The following is a 13,916-nucleotide window of genomic DNA, read 5'->3' as shown; positions in this document are numbered from 1 at the left end:
TCCTCAGTCTGAATATCATACACATATTAGTCCTTGCACTAGTCTTCACACTAAGTCCTCGTAACAGTTCTATTCCTCCGACTTAGTAATCATCCATCTCAGGCCTAGGGAGAAATTCCCTAGGCCGGAGCTCCGCTTCTCCGATCCTCCGCTCATCCACTCATCCACTCATCCGATCCTCCATTCCTCCGAGTTTCCGGAAGTTCCTCCGGAACTTTCCCGCGGTCCTCCGGACCTATCCTGCTTCGGACTTTGTCCTTGCAGCTGTTCCTCTGTTTCCTTCTACTCAGGACTCGTCCTGAGTAGCCATTATACATATCCCTGTCAGGACGAAACTCCATCGTAATTTCCGGAAGTTCCTCTGGAACTTTCCCGCACTCATCCGGAAGTTTCTCGCACTCGTCCGGAAAGTCCTTCCGAAGTTTCCCACGCTTCTCCGGAAGTTTTTCGGACTTCACTGGACTTTCTCCGGACTTCATTCTGAAGTTAAGGGCACATACTCGGGTAAGGGGCGCAGCGCACGAGCTGAAGCCAAGCCCCTTGGAATCAGTCCTACCCTTTGTGCACGGTCTTAACACCAACCCTTCCACGCGTCTGAGACCGGACGCGCGCAAAAGTTTCTCGACCTCATTCATGCGGACGTCTGTGGTCCCATACAACCAGTCACTCCTCACGGCAAGCATTACTTCGTCATCTTTCTGGACGACAGCACACATGCCCTTGACCTGCAATTACTTGCGACAAAGGACCAGGCGCTGGCCGCATGGCGCACGCTCCGCGCTCGTTGGGAAAATTTGTCTGGCTCCCGTTTAAAGATGTTCCGCTCAGACAATGGGGGTGAGTTCATCAATGAGGCCTTCACAGCAGATCTGGAACAGGCGGGGATCACACGTCAACGCTCCGCATCCTACACCCACCAACAGAACGGGAAGGCAGAACACGTGATGCGCACCATTGAAGGCCGCATGTACGCCATGCTAGACTTCGCCCGGCTGCCAAGGTCTCTCTGGGGGGAAGCTGCACTTACTGCGTGTTACCTTTTCAATCGGACAGAATCGCGCGCGCTCCCTCCAGGAAAAACGCCCTATGAGATGCTCCATGGAAATCAGCCCAACCTTGCTCACCTGCGTGTCTTCGGAGCCCGTTGCTTTGCACGGATCCCGACAGAGCTCCAACAGAAGCTTGGACCACGCTCCCGTGAAGCGCAGTTCATGGGTTACCCACCGGGAGTAAAAGCCTGGAGGTGTCGTGACATCGTCACTGGGGCGTTTTTCAACTCCAGAGACATTATATTTGATGAGAGTGTGGCTAATCGTCTGTGTTCGGACAGTGATGACGAAGATGAAGGTTCTCCTTCACACTCCCCCACACCCATCCCTCCTCCTGCCATGCCTCAACATCCCGCCGTGCCTCAACGTTCCATGGCATCACAGCCTCCTCATGTCGACGTCATACGCCACTCGGGCCGAATTCCCGTTCCGACAGAAAAGGGCCTGGAACTAAAGAACCGCATGATCGCAGCCAAGGCACGCCTGACGCGCCAACGTGAAATTCGCACAGCACGTATCGCCGGCATTCCTCCACCTCCCAGTGACGTCCTTGTACCACCAGCCCCCGTCATCACTACTCCCACCCTCATGCCTGACCTCCCACCGCCAGACATCCCGGATCCTGATGCAATCACTGCTGAGGACGACGAGATTGGCTTCTCCCAGGCGCTCGCCAACCTCATCGTCGTGGAAGTCGCTTGCTTATCAGTTCGCAGCGACTCACGACGCAATCCATTGGCACCCGGGTATGACCTGCGCATTCCCCCCGCGACTCATGACGAGGCTATGTGGCGACCTGATTGCGACCACTGGCGTGCGGCAATGCACAAGAAGATGAACCTGATGTCGGAGATGAACGTCTATGAGTTAATGTTGTTGCCCGCCGGACGTCGCGCCATCGGGTGTCGGTGGGTGTTAGAATTTAAAGAGGACCTCAAAGGTGGGCCCGTATTCAAAGCTCGCCTGGTTGCACAGGGTTTCTCCCAGATCCCAGGAGTCGACTTCGGACGCACATTCGCCCCCGTTGCAAAATCCACCTCTATTCGTGTCCTGTCTGCGCATGCCGCAGCGCACGATTGGGAACTTGACTGTTTCGACGCATGTCGGGCTTTCCTGTGGGGAAAGCTCCAGGAGGATGTGTACATGAGACAACCCCCAGGATTTGAGCGCGTAGATACGAACGGACTTCCCCTCGTCGCACACCTTTTATCTTCACTCTACGGACTCAAACAGGCGGTGTTTGATTGGTACGAACTTCTGCGTGACGTGCTCGCGCGCCTTGGGTTTCTGCGTTGCGATGCAGACTACGCCGTCTTCATCTTCGATCATGTCAACGGCGAAGGGGTGAAGATAATCTGCATTATAGCATGGCACGTTGATGATGGACTCGCGGGATCGAATAATCGCCTTTTTCTCGATCGCACGAAAGGACAAATAGCAGAACGTTTCGGCATCACAGATCTCGGGCCCGTAACGAAATACCTTGGGATCCAGTTCATCCGCGACCGCAAAACGCGTGAGCTGTGGATGCATCAAGAGGACTATATTGTGTATCTACTGGCTGAACACGGTATGTCCGACTGCAATCCTGTAGCGCTCCCTATGGACCCAAACTTCCCCTTCGGACGTCCGACCGATCTCTTTCCTGATGTCGACGACTTGCAGACGGAATATCGCAAATTGGTTGGCGAACTTCTCTATTTGGCCATGTACACCCGGCCTGACATCGCCCTTACCATCATGAGACTGGCACAACACAATGTCTCCGCTGAACCGAAGCACTACGCGGCAGCCAAGCACGTTCTGCGCTATCTTGCAGGCACATCAACCCTCCAAGCTCACTATGGGGGTGCAGGAATTAACCCATCCCTGCACGGCTTCTCAGATTCAGACTGGGCATCTTGTCCCGAGGACCGTATATCGATGTCTGGATATGGCTGGTTCTACAACGGGGGCCCCGTCTCGCATTCTGCGAAGAAACAGACCACGCAAGCGTTGTCGTCCACCGAAGCCGAATACATGGCACTCACCTCTGCCATCCAAGATGGACTGTGGCTCCAGTCATTCTTCGGATGCCTTAGCATCCCACTATCACTCCCGCTGCAGCTCTTCGCAGACAATGCCGGCGCGATAGCCTTGTCGAAGGAGGCGGCTAATCACACCAGAACGAAGCATATCGACCTTCGTTATCATTTTATTCGACGTCATATCGAGGAAAAGACCTTCGCACCTGTCTGGTTATCAACGCACAAAAATACTGCAGACATCTTCACGAAGCTCCTTCCCCGACCCGCCTTTATGCATCATCGTTCCGGCCTCGCTCTAGTTTGTTATTGAGGGTACCTCCTCTCGAGCACTGTCTCGTTGAGGGGGTGTGTTGGAGTTCAACATCGTCATCGCTCGTTTTTCTTTCCTTTCTCGTCATTGGCATTTCGGACTCTGTAGAATAGCTTATAAACTCGTTCGTTTCATTAATCATACCTCAGCGCTTCTCTTACCAAACGCTGAGGTATGTATCATATATTGTTTGCACGCCGGCTTTGTCTCACTCTGTTTCGTCTATAGATCTGTCTTATAGGTACTATGAATCTCAGCGCTTCTCTTACCAAACGCTGAGATCTGTCTTATAGTTCAACTGTCATTAATACCTGCCATTCTGCGAATCAAACTGTTGGGTGCAGGGAACATTACTAGATGTTCGCAGAAGAACGTGCATCCCAGCGCTGGGTCCGGCAGGCATCTGCGTAATGAGATTGTAAGTTTTGCGGAAACGTCCAGCAGACGAGATGAAGAGATCACCTGCAGGTGCGAGATGAGTCTCTGAGTCTCTTAATTCCGCAGCCCCTGAACGGGACTGGGACGACATGGGAAGTGCGAGCACTCGTTCCTCAGAAGCCCTCGCACTGCGGAACCTGAGTCATAAACCCAAGACATTCTTTCAGAAGATCAAGAATGAGGCCACAAAATTCCGTAGCTCCATGTATTCTGTCCGTCTTCTTCCTCCTAAGCGACAGCGCACACTGCATAGTGGGCCACCTAGTCTGAAGCCCGCACCACTCGGACCCTTCCGGGTTAACAAAGAGCGCGGTCACCATGATGGTCAACCCCGCGTTTGGTGTGACTTCATGAACCTCGGCAATCACAACGTAAACCCAGTTTCCATGCAGTACACACAGACACACGTGGTAAATCTGATCTCGCAGACCTGATGGGTACTAAGAGTAGTGATAGAAAGCCCAGTTCGGTCCAGTTCTCAGTAAGCGGAGTATGCAAACTCGGGAAAGGGTGCGTGCTTCGACATGAACAGAGAAGCCACGAGGTCCTTCTTGTTTATTGGAGGCTTAAACGGCTGATGTTCCTCTGTGGATGGTGGTACTAGCGGTGAAGGTTTCGATGAGCGAGCAGGAAAGGTAGCCGATTTTGGAGGAGTAGCAGGGGCTGAGGCTGACAGTGTGGGAGGTCGGTCAGATGACTGAGACGGGGCGGGTGGGATAGACGGTCGCTTGTAGTAGGTGACTGTCTTGACATATGGGCACGATATTCAGACTGGCAGTGGTGTCATAGGCGACAGTCCAAGTCATTGATGCTGACTGGCAGTAGCCGGCTGCCTCAGACTACTGGAGACTACTGGACCGGATTGACAACTAGTACATGTGCATGAGCGACTCTCGTTCTGAAAGAAGCATGCTATGCGTGTGTCTAGATCAATGATATTATTTCACACTTGTTCTGATTTCGAACGAGCTCGCTAGCTCCGAGTCGTGCTAGCCTTTTGGGACGACCGCCTGTTTCAAAGTCGGTGCTTCCATCATGATACCGTACTTCCTCGTTGCTTCCATTAGCGCCCCCACGTCGTCCAAGCTATCGAAGTTCTGGGTTTGCGGCAGCGGCAGAAGTGTGTCTGACGTCGCGGTCCTTCAGAGTCACGTAATGTTGTAAGCCTTGTGACAAGTGACAAACCAGGAGGCAATTCTGAGTCAAAGTGGCCCTCCCAATTGACAAAGTCTCGCTTCACTTTACCATATGGTTCCTTGAATGAGTCTTTAAAAATGGACCAATCTGTCCTTGGTTATTCGTTAACTGCTCTGGCCATATCGTTACCTTGTGTGAGTGATAATTTCAACGTCAATGTCTGGTCTTTCGTTTTTGTATGATGAGCACCCATTTCATCCTTGTTCTTCGAGCCATGGGCCGTCTCGAGAGACGTTGCGCCGTGGCGAGGACGACAAATTCTGGGTCAGGGAATTATTTCCCTCTTGCCTGACTATCTTCTCCATACCAATCCGCTTTAACATTTTCGCTAATCATCACTAGCTCTATCTAGCTCTCACCTTGCTTTCGCCTCCCCCAATAATAACCCGACCCTCAGAAAAGACATACCGCTCACGAAAATCCCTCAAAGACCCTCTCAGCCTTCCATCTCTCGCCGATGCAGCCTCCATTGATCTCAGCGTCATCATTCCCGCGTACAACGAGACAGCCCGTCTCCCGTCCATGCTCGAAACGACACTTGATCACCTTAACTCCACTTCCATCCACCAGACACGTACATACGAGCTCATCATCATCGACGACGGTTCAAAAGATGACACGTCCGCACTTGCGCTAAAACTGGCACAGCAATACATCAATAGCGATATTCGGGTTGTCACCCTTCAAAAGAACCTTGGAAAAGGCGGTGCGGTACGCCATGGGATGCTACACGCACGCGGAAATAGGCTGTTGATGGTGGATGCGGACGGTGCAAGTCGCTTTGAAGACTTAGAGCTACTGTGGAAGAAGATGGACGAACTTGGGCCGAAGAACGAGCCGACGGTGGTCGTCGGTAGTCGAGCGCACCTCGTCAAGACCGAAGCTGTGGTCAAGGTGCGCTTTTTCTCCGATGTGACATGACTAACTTCTTACACCGCTCTCCGTTAGCGCTCTGTGCTCCGTAACATCCTCATGTATGGCTTGCACACTATCCTACGCATAGTGGGCGTGGAGCATATTCGTGACACTCAGTGCGGATTCAAACTATTCTCACGCCGCGCTGCACAGCAGATTTTCCCTGCACAACATCTTGCCACTTGGATCTTCGACGTTGAGCTACTCCTGCTGGCGAAGCAGCTGGGTATACCTGTTGCAGAGGTCCCCGTACAATGGCATGAGGTGGCGGGGAGCAAACTGAATGTTGTCAAGGACTCGCTACAAATGCTCAGGGACCTGCTCGTTCTCCGCGCTAACCAGCTCACCGGACGATGGAAAGTATCACCATGATGATATACCACGGCCAAGCCAGTCACGGAAAGCAGATTTTGTCTATGCGCATGGTGAATGTACTCTCACTAGCTCTGCAAAGACAACCTAGAATATATCATTGTACATAGAGTAACATCAATTATTATAGATGTAGCGTTACATGCGCCATCCTGAGTGGTGCAGCCACTTTATAAGCACACTCTGGAGGACATTAAAGCAGAACAGCTAATGAGTTAACTGCCGACTTAGCACATGAACAATTTTGCTAAAAGCGAAATTGATCGTCTGCTAAATTGGATGAATACGCGTTGTCCATGGAACCAGTCCTTTCTCGACACAACGGCTTCAATCACGAGGGCCCCCGAAAACATCCTAGAAGTAGCTGACACCATGGTGACGATTTGTTTAGAAAAAGAGCGAGAGAAGAACGAGTACCAGCCAATGCAGCGGGCTTTACCATGTAGGCTAGTCCTACGTTTCATAGTAAGTATGACTGGCAAATAAACCAAAAGAACGAATACGAACCGCCCTACCGCCCTACGAAAGCAACCATCTTCTAGTAGCCTGGATGCCTGTGGTAAGAGACGGGAAGACCTGTACTTATATAAGAGATCACTGGGAGAGGCAGGAACCTTGCGTACAGTTGGGTATTACTTCCCACGGCTGCAGTGTGACCACAATTTGGCTCTGACCTTTACAGCAAGGCGGAAAGCTTCAAAGGTGTCAAACGTTCAGCAAGCAACCTTTACATGTTATAATCGCCTGAGCGAGCGTGACGGAGAACTACTTTCAAAACTACTTGACAGCGGGGCATTAGCGGTCAGATGTAAAGCTCGAGCACTGCCAGAGACACAGCCTGTCTCTAGAGGTACGTCACAGTTTGGCAGTGACTAACTACTTTACACAGGAGGGTCTCTTGTGCGCTTATATGATATCATGCACCATGTATTATGGTTCGTTCCGTATTAATGTTCACTGTGTTGGTCCACTTTTTTCTCTGTTTGCAGTTCTTCACTCGTGACAATAATTCTTCAAGCATCATCCGCCATCCGCAAATCATCTCCATCTCACAACAAGACGAGTGCTTTCTCTTCTTTAGGTTAGCATGTTCCAAAAATATCCCCTGATGAGCTAGAGCGCTGATGACACTAAGGCTCTATAAAGTTGGGCCCTCGTATTGTCCTCATCTCGTACGTTCCCAAGCCATCCAGGTTGTTCTCGCCATGGTCTCAACAGGCATTCCGCTAGATACCGCTACTATAATTTCAACAGCGCTGGAAGCCATCTTGTTTGGTGAGTATTACGATGAGCATTCGTCCATTCCCGTCAGCCTATGGTTCTTCAGGCTTTTCAGTTCTCATGTTCATGGGTACAATGTGGGCTTCGATCCACTACAAACGTGACGCAAATCGCCCGATCGCTTTGGCAGCAATCTTGCTGTTGATATTAAGCACTGCAGTGAGCTCCTCACCTCTTACCCCTGATGCCACCTGCTGAATTTGCCCCAGCACTTGATCGTAGATATCATTCGTCTCGAAGATGGGTTTGTCAAGTATCGTGACGTCTTTCCTGGTGGACCAGTTGCGTTCTTCCAAGATATCAGCCAACCAACATTTGTGACAAAGAACTTGATATACGCCTTGCAAACTATGATTGGCGATGGGGTGGTGGTGTGTTTTATTCTTATTTACCAGCTATTTGGGCTTAAAAAGTGCCTTGTACGATAAAAGATTTATCGCTGTTATGTCGTTTGGCAATCCGTTTGGGTAATCATCCTACCAAGCATGCTGTGGTGCGGCTCCTCAGGTCAGATCGCTACCGTACTCGGGGAATTGCCTGCTGATTTTTTTTATCGAAGTGGCTGCTTTAATCGCACCCTACTACGCTTCGCAGGCAACTGGCGGAAACATCTACACCAATCAGACTGGACAATGGGTCACGGCGTTGTTTACCTTGACACTTTCAACCAATCTGATAAGTTCAGGTAAGCCTGCTTCCGCATGAACATGATGTCAACAGCTCATAACGACCTGAATTTATCCAGGATTACTTGTGTATCGCATCTGGACTGTGGAACGTAAAGTCTCTCGAAACCGCGCTACGGATGGCACCATGATGCCCATCGTGCACGTGCTTATAGATGCCGCTATCTTGTACTCTGCAGCCCTGGTGACCATACTAATATGTTTCATCTGCGCGAACAACGCCCAGTATATTATGCTGGACATGGTAATTATGACCGTCAACGCCCGTTATGAGACTGAAACTCGACCTAGATCATGCCGATCATTTCGATTGCCTTCTACATGGTGTTGATCCGCCTTACACCCTGGAAAACTAATCCAAATTTCCTCCCGATGGCTTATAGCGGGGAAATCGAAAGAAGGAGTTCGCATCGATATCCTATGAAGCCTTCGCAGGTTCATGTATCTCAGTGGACGCAGAATGACGGTATAGAGGAGGAAGTGAAAATAGAAACAATGGATTCTACGGAAGTTTGCAATGTGCCCGAAGGTGAAGGGCAACAGCTCTAGTTTTTTTTTCGGGTTCCAGATGCAGATCATTTCCAGCCTCGCTCAATACTTATTGTACCTCACGCAAATCTTCGGTCCTGAACAAAGCTGCACCTATGTAAACAACATGACTCCTGACAGGTTCGCTGTTCGTCGTGCAGTCTCGAAATACAGTTCTAATGTACTTATGATTATAAGCCATTGCCAGACCTTTGTTTCTCGTTATAAAAGAATATTGTCTTCTATCAAGCCTTTTCACGGGGTGCCCAATCACACGCCCAACCCGAATATATACACCTCCGTTGAGAACGATTACTAGTTGTTGATGCAGGGGACAAGAATTTGTCGACTATTATCATTCAATCAGCAATTAATAATCAGCCGCATCGTCTTTTTGCTTTCAAACTTTCCTTTTCATATCGCCTGGCGGCTAAATAGCGTGTGTGCAGGAGTGAATAATACAGATAGATAACAAGATCTAGCATGGCAAATGTTGTGCGATCCTATACGCGAAAAGTCCAAAATAAAGAACATCGTAAGATTGTTTGCCGTAAATGAGAGTGCTATAAACAAGGAGGACAAATAAGCCCATCGGTATCAAGGTCGTCAAAGTTCATAACTTTTGCCGCCGCTCATCCGCTATCGTCAACATTTTGATCAGGCTAGATTCAAAGACAGGTTTTGTCAAGATGCTGATAGAAATTTAGTTGGATTGAAACGTTATGGACTAGGGAAGCCACATACTGGTCCGCACCCGCCTCAAAGTATTCTTTCTGGTCATTGATGAGTGCATTACCTGCTTCAGCGTCAGAATACTTGAGGGCACAATTCAACTGCAGCACTGACCGGTAATTCCAACGACGAAATCGGCCCTACCCATCTCTCGAAGTTTGGAAACCACCTCCAAACCAGACATAACGGGCATCTGATTGTCAAGAAAGATGACATCATATGCATAACCATCCTCCGTCCCTTTACCATTCTGATCCTTTTCACTATCATGATTGAGGTCGAAGACCCTGGAATCAGGTCCATCTTCGGTCTTCGAAGTTCCTGGACCGCCGATGATCATCTCCAACGCGATTTCACCATTCTCAGCGGTTGAGACGTCGCATCCTAATCTCGTCAGCATTCGAGACATAACGGTACGAGTAATTCGGTCGTCGTCAACGACTAGAACAAGTATAGGCGGATCAAAACCGGCAGTGGACCCTTTGCGGCTCAGGGGCAACGGTAGGGACCCCGATAATTGGGAAGCTAATGACGGCTGTCGACCTGGCGGGTCTGGGCGAGTTGACATAGATGACATAGCTGGAAGTGGGGTAGCGTCATCAAGACTTTTCAGCGAATCCGCAACGACCGTAGGCGAGCTGTCAACTGAGTATTTTCCCATTCGAGAGAACATGATGCTACCCAGGTTCTCGCCAAACTCATAGACAGGTGGAGTGGGTAACGGAGGACCAAGCTGGGTGCCTGACGAGAGTTTGCTGGTAGTCCGAGTGAGCCTGTAAGTTTCAGAGCTGTTAACTGTATTTGGTAAATTCAACTGCACCAGGCCCCCTAAAATCGGATGTTTGCTTTACACGATGAACAGAGTATGTATAATGCTGACCTTCGTCCATCATGGTCTGCATGATGTTTGTCGAGACTGACTGCGTCGGGGCACTGCTTGTCAGTAGATCCACTGATAGCGGCCCGGCTAGCTCAAAGGTGCGCTGCTTCTCGCGCAAAGTTGACTCCGCGTCTGGTTCATCGACAACTTTAACTCCGACACCCAGCGCTATTGCAAAACATGTGCATAAACAATTGAAGTCGGGCTGAACAACCTAGATAACTTACGTAGCTCGACCCAAAATGTTGACCCATGACCAACTTTAGAACGCAGGCCTAGCCGACCGCCGCTCAGCCTTACGATCTGGCGGACGAGGGCCAGGCCAAGACCGGTGCCCTTTCCGCCTTGTTGTCTACCTTGCTCCGTCTGATTGAATGCAGCTGAAAAAGTGAGCATCTCGCAACGAATTCACGAGACGATCACTCACAAAACAGCTTGCCCTGCGCCATCTCCCTGGGCGGAATTCCGTGTCCTGTATCGCTAACTTCAATTCGCACAACGATTTGCTTCGGTGGGCCCTTCTTTGTTGAAAATTCCATGTCCTGTCCCCCGCTCGTTGTTGGATGTAGTGGATCAGAATCATCAGCGGGTGCGCAGAGTACTTCCTCTATCGCATCTTCGCCTATATCAATCTTTGGTCTTGAATTATTTGAAGGTTCTGGCGCGGGATGTGCAGGAAATATCAAGCGTGTTGAACACATTATTCTGCCTCCCGCAGGGGTAAATTTACAGGCGTTGCTAAAAATGAAACGTTCCAGATAGTCTTGATGACGTATGGATAGCTGCAGACCTTGCGAGATTGTTGATGATCTGTCGCAGCCTAGTAGCATCCCCAAGAACGATACCGTCTTCCTTGTTGTTCAGATACTCCTCAGATTCTGCCAAATTGTCGCCTGCAGCCTCGAAAGCGGCTTGTCGCGCAACCTTGTCGATGGTTTCGTCAAGAGAAGTTACGAGTTCAAGATTGCGGGCATCTGTTGCCATGCGCAGTGGAATGAACAACGAGCGCATAACAGCATGGAATTTGTAAGGTTTAGACAAGATCTCGAACAGACCACTATCCATGCGATTGCTAGGAGCGATGTCAGACACGGTTCCTAAAAGCGAGGGAGCTACTCAAGCAAGTCAAGCATGTCGTTGAGAACTGCTGAGCAATTAATTAGCTGCAGAAACTAAACGAAGATGGACTTACCTTTAGACATCATTACCAAGCTACCCCCTAATGCCATGAATTCTATTTCTTGCGCTTTAGATACAGCGCACGACGCCTCCATATTCTGCACGGCAAGCACTAGACGCTCGATCAGCACCAGCTACCCTGTACCTGATAACACCTACGAGCTGTGTTCAAGGGCACTCGCACCTGTAAATTTCTAGTGAGTCAGGTGAGGACAAGAAGATACTGTACTTATCATGGAAGACATATCTAATAACAATAGTCAGTCAGCAAACTATGCAGGCATGCGAACATGATGCGTACGATGTAAGCCTCCTCTTAGAGTCCGCTTCTTTTCGCTCGTTAATTTGAGCCTTCTGGGTAGCCTTAAATTGGGTTTTGAGTTGCTCTCGGAGAATAAAGAGACGCCGTTCGGACTGTGAAGGTGAGAATAAAAAAGATAGGAACACTTGTTCCACCCACATTCTCATGCATGTAATGCACAAACAGGAGGAATATGTGATACAGGAGAAAATTAAGCATGTCTGGAATGTTTAGTGAGCTAGGGGGATAAGACTGGAAACATTCAACGCACGCTTGGTCCATATTGGCTTATATGGCAAAATAAGAGTACTTGAGCTATGGGAAATCAGTATAGGCTTCGCAATACATAAACTCGTGTATATCTTACATAACCAGGAATGTCAGTGCCCCCGCCATAGCAGCGATTCTATTCATCCGCATCCCGAACAATGCTATAGTTTGCAATGCAGAGGTATAGCTAGAAGCAAGGATAAGTAGTTTTGAGCTCGAAGGCTGGTACCACGCACTAGAATGTTCCGAGGAAATCCTTTGTTCCGCATGTATTATCTGCACTATAATATCCACATACATACCTTTACCCAGTATCAGAGTCCAGTAGAAGGCATAACGCTAAGGCTCACATTGTCACGATCTCATACAGACACCTCGGGGGAAGTCAAAATCATTGTATTTGCAAGCTCCATATATACGACGCTCACCATGACCACGTTGAGATCATTAAAAGCAACTGGTAAGGTATTCGACAGTCGCGTGGGAAATCGAATATGACCAACATGAGGAGAGGAATGGTATGCGCAGGTATAAACTATTGCAAATTATGAACATGGCCAATACATGCAAACAACATTTATACTTACACCCCATATCCATGATTTATCGAGTATGGTGTTGGGCGTGGCAATTGTTGCTGCTCCAATGACCCAGTTGGCAATGAAAAATATGGCCGACCAAATTGCTAACGGCTGAACAAAACGTCAGTTAGGTAGCAGGGAAGTCCAGAAGGCACAGTACCTTTCTAATATACCAACGCTCCCCTTGGTATCGTTCTTCCGTCTTTTCGTCATTAAAACGAACAAGAAAAAAATTATGAACTGCTGGCCAAACGTCCCAGCGGAGAAGAATGAGAAATTGACGGAAGAAGCCACCATCATCTGGAAACGCTGTACTTTCATGGCCGACGCTTGTACTAGCCCTTGCACCGACATTAGCCATGTGGCTATCCCCTGAATTATCCGAAGCGTATTCAGAATGGTCCGGCGAGTTCTTTATATCCTCTGTCCAATCTCGGTCCACGACAATTTCGTCGACTTCGTCAACGTCAGTACTATCTTCTGTTCTTAGCCGAACTTGACCGCTGTCGCGAAGACTGTCCACAAGCGCAGAGGATAAGGACGGGGACTCGGTACCCATGCGCTTCATGAAACATTCCCAATAAACGCATCTTTTCGTGTTTTGGTGGCCTGAATCTGCAGTACTAGTCTGTGTAACAGGAAGTGGCAAGCCCGTGAAGTCCTCGGGCTGACGGGTAAAGAGAACAGACGCCGTATCGCCCATCTTTGCCTCAACAAGCTGACGTCGAGTGTCATCATTGAACTTGGACATCGCTGCAAGACAAGAGACCGAGCAGCATGTGGAGGGGTGTATATGAGATCTGATGAATGGCCTGCCTGGAAAGTGACTGTAAGATATCCGAGGACACGAAATTGCATCATAAGCTCACTATCTCCCCATAGAATCCGCGTTCAAGGCCCGCTCGGATAGACTTGAGCCTTCTTCTTCTTTGGTGTCATCGTGGAAAGTCAACGTATGTACTGTATCAGTAGACAAGCGCGCGTTAACATTGACAATGCTGCCGCAGTGGGAAATTCACAGTAATCATTCGTTGCGAATGCATCATATAGCTCGCGGAAGGTTCCTGAAGATGGTCAACTACTACGTATGTGTTGCACACGATGTACAAGCTACATACTTTCTCGGTATCGCGGAAAATGCATGTCGACAGCTAGCGGGAAGCCTGTCCA

At 49.3% G+C, this 13,916-nt stretch overlaps 3 protein-coding genes across 3 annotated transcripts; 2 read left to right on the top strand and 1 right to left on the bottom strand.

The window, feature by feature from the left end:
- Positions 1-4,943: 4,943 nt before the first annotated feature.
- HD556DRAFT_1365937 (glycosyltransferase family 2 protein) lies at positions 4,944-6,452 on the top strand. The gene is made up of 3 exons (XM_041302788.1): positions 4,944-5,155; positions 5,364-5,915; positions 5,970-6,452. Exons 1-3 carry the CDS (start codon positions 5,099-5,101, stop codon positions 6,306-6,308), a joined length of 948 nt encoding a protein of 315 aa, XP_041161033.1. The 5' UTR covers positions 4,944-5,098; the 3' UTR covers positions 6,309-6,452.
- A 483-nt stretch (positions 6,453-6,935) lies between these two features.
- Positions 6,936-9,238, top strand: HD556DRAFT_1365921 (uncharacterized protein). The gene is made up of 9 exons (XM_041302787.1): positions 6,936-7,243; positions 7,298-7,583; positions 7,636-7,748; positions 7,799-7,960; positions 8,021-8,096; positions 8,149-8,274; positions 8,335-8,519; positions 8,567-8,944; positions 9,002-9,238. The coding sequence occupies exons 2-8, from the start codon at positions 7,433-7,435 to the stop codon at positions 8,822-8,824; spliced, it is 1,071 nt and encodes a 356-aa protein (XP_041161032.1). The 5' UTR covers positions 6,936-7,243; positions 7,298-7,432; the 3' UTR covers positions 8,825-8,944; positions 9,002-9,238.
- Positions 9,239-9,416: 178 nt separating this feature from the next.
- On the bottom strand, positions 9,417-13,449 carry HD556DRAFT_1235929 (Tco5, signal transduction HAMP domain histidine kinase; the record flags this gene model as incomplete). The annotated part of the gene is made up of 19 exons (XM_041297786.1): positions 9,417-9,495; positions 9,548-9,602; positions 9,650-10,173; positions 10,234-10,363; positions 10,416-10,583; positions 10,643-10,795; positions 10,843-11,153; positions 11,206-11,512; positions 11,608-11,706; positions 11,754-11,771; positions 11,885-12,008; positions 12,055-12,116; positions 12,167-12,210; positions 12,263-12,352; positions 12,402-12,467; positions 12,516-12,539; positions 12,594-12,700; positions 12,753-12,857; positions 12,907-13,449. 19 exons carry the CDS (start codon positions 13,447-13,449, stop codon positions 9,417-9,419), a joined length of 3,009 nt encoding a protein of 1,002 aa, XP_041161031.1.
- Between the last annotated feature and the right edge of the window lie 467 nt (positions 13,450-13,916).

This window comes from Suillus plorans (assembly GCF_016647745.1).
Source record: "Suillus plorans strain S12 chromosome Unknown HD556scaffold_23, whole genome shotgun sequence".
Classification (NCBI taxonomy): domain Eukaryota; kingdom Fungi; phylum Basidiomycota; class Agaricomycetes; order Boletales; family Suillaceae; genus Suillus; species Suillus plorans.
Note: the sequence above shows the minus strand (reverse complement) of the source record. Positions and strands in the feature narration are given on the sequence as shown.

What these genes read in the sequence shown, in the direction of transcription:
- HD556DRAFT_1365921 (XM_041302787.1), top strand. Translation starts at nt 7,433, where the DNA reads ATGACACTAAGGCTCTATAAAGTTGGGCCCTCGTATTGTCCTCATCTC. An exon ending in TGTTGATATTAAGCACTGCA is followed by an intron (nt 7,749 to 7,798) that starts GTGAGCTCCTCA and finishes AATTTGCCCCAG; the next exon opens with CACTTGATCGTAGATATCAT. An exon ending in TGATTGGCGATGGGGTGGTG is followed by an intron (nt 7,961 to 8,020) that starts GTGTGTTTTATT and finishes GTACGATAAAAG; the next exon opens with ATTTATCGCTGTTATGTCGT.
- HD556DRAFT_1365937 (XM_041302788.1), top strand. Translation starts at nt 5,099, where the DNA reads ATGGACCAATCTGTCCTTGGTTATTCGTTAACTGCTCTGGCCATATCG. An exon ending in TGGCCATATCGTTACCTTGT is followed by an intron (nt 5,156 to 5,363) that starts GTGAGTGATAAT and finishes AATCATCACTAG; the next exon opens with CTCTATCTAGCTCTCACCTT. An exon ending in AGACCGAAGCTGTGGTCAAG is followed by an intron (nt 5,916 to 5,969) that starts GTGCGCTTTTTC and finishes GCTCTCCGTTAG; the next exon opens with CGCTCTGTGCTCCGTAACAT.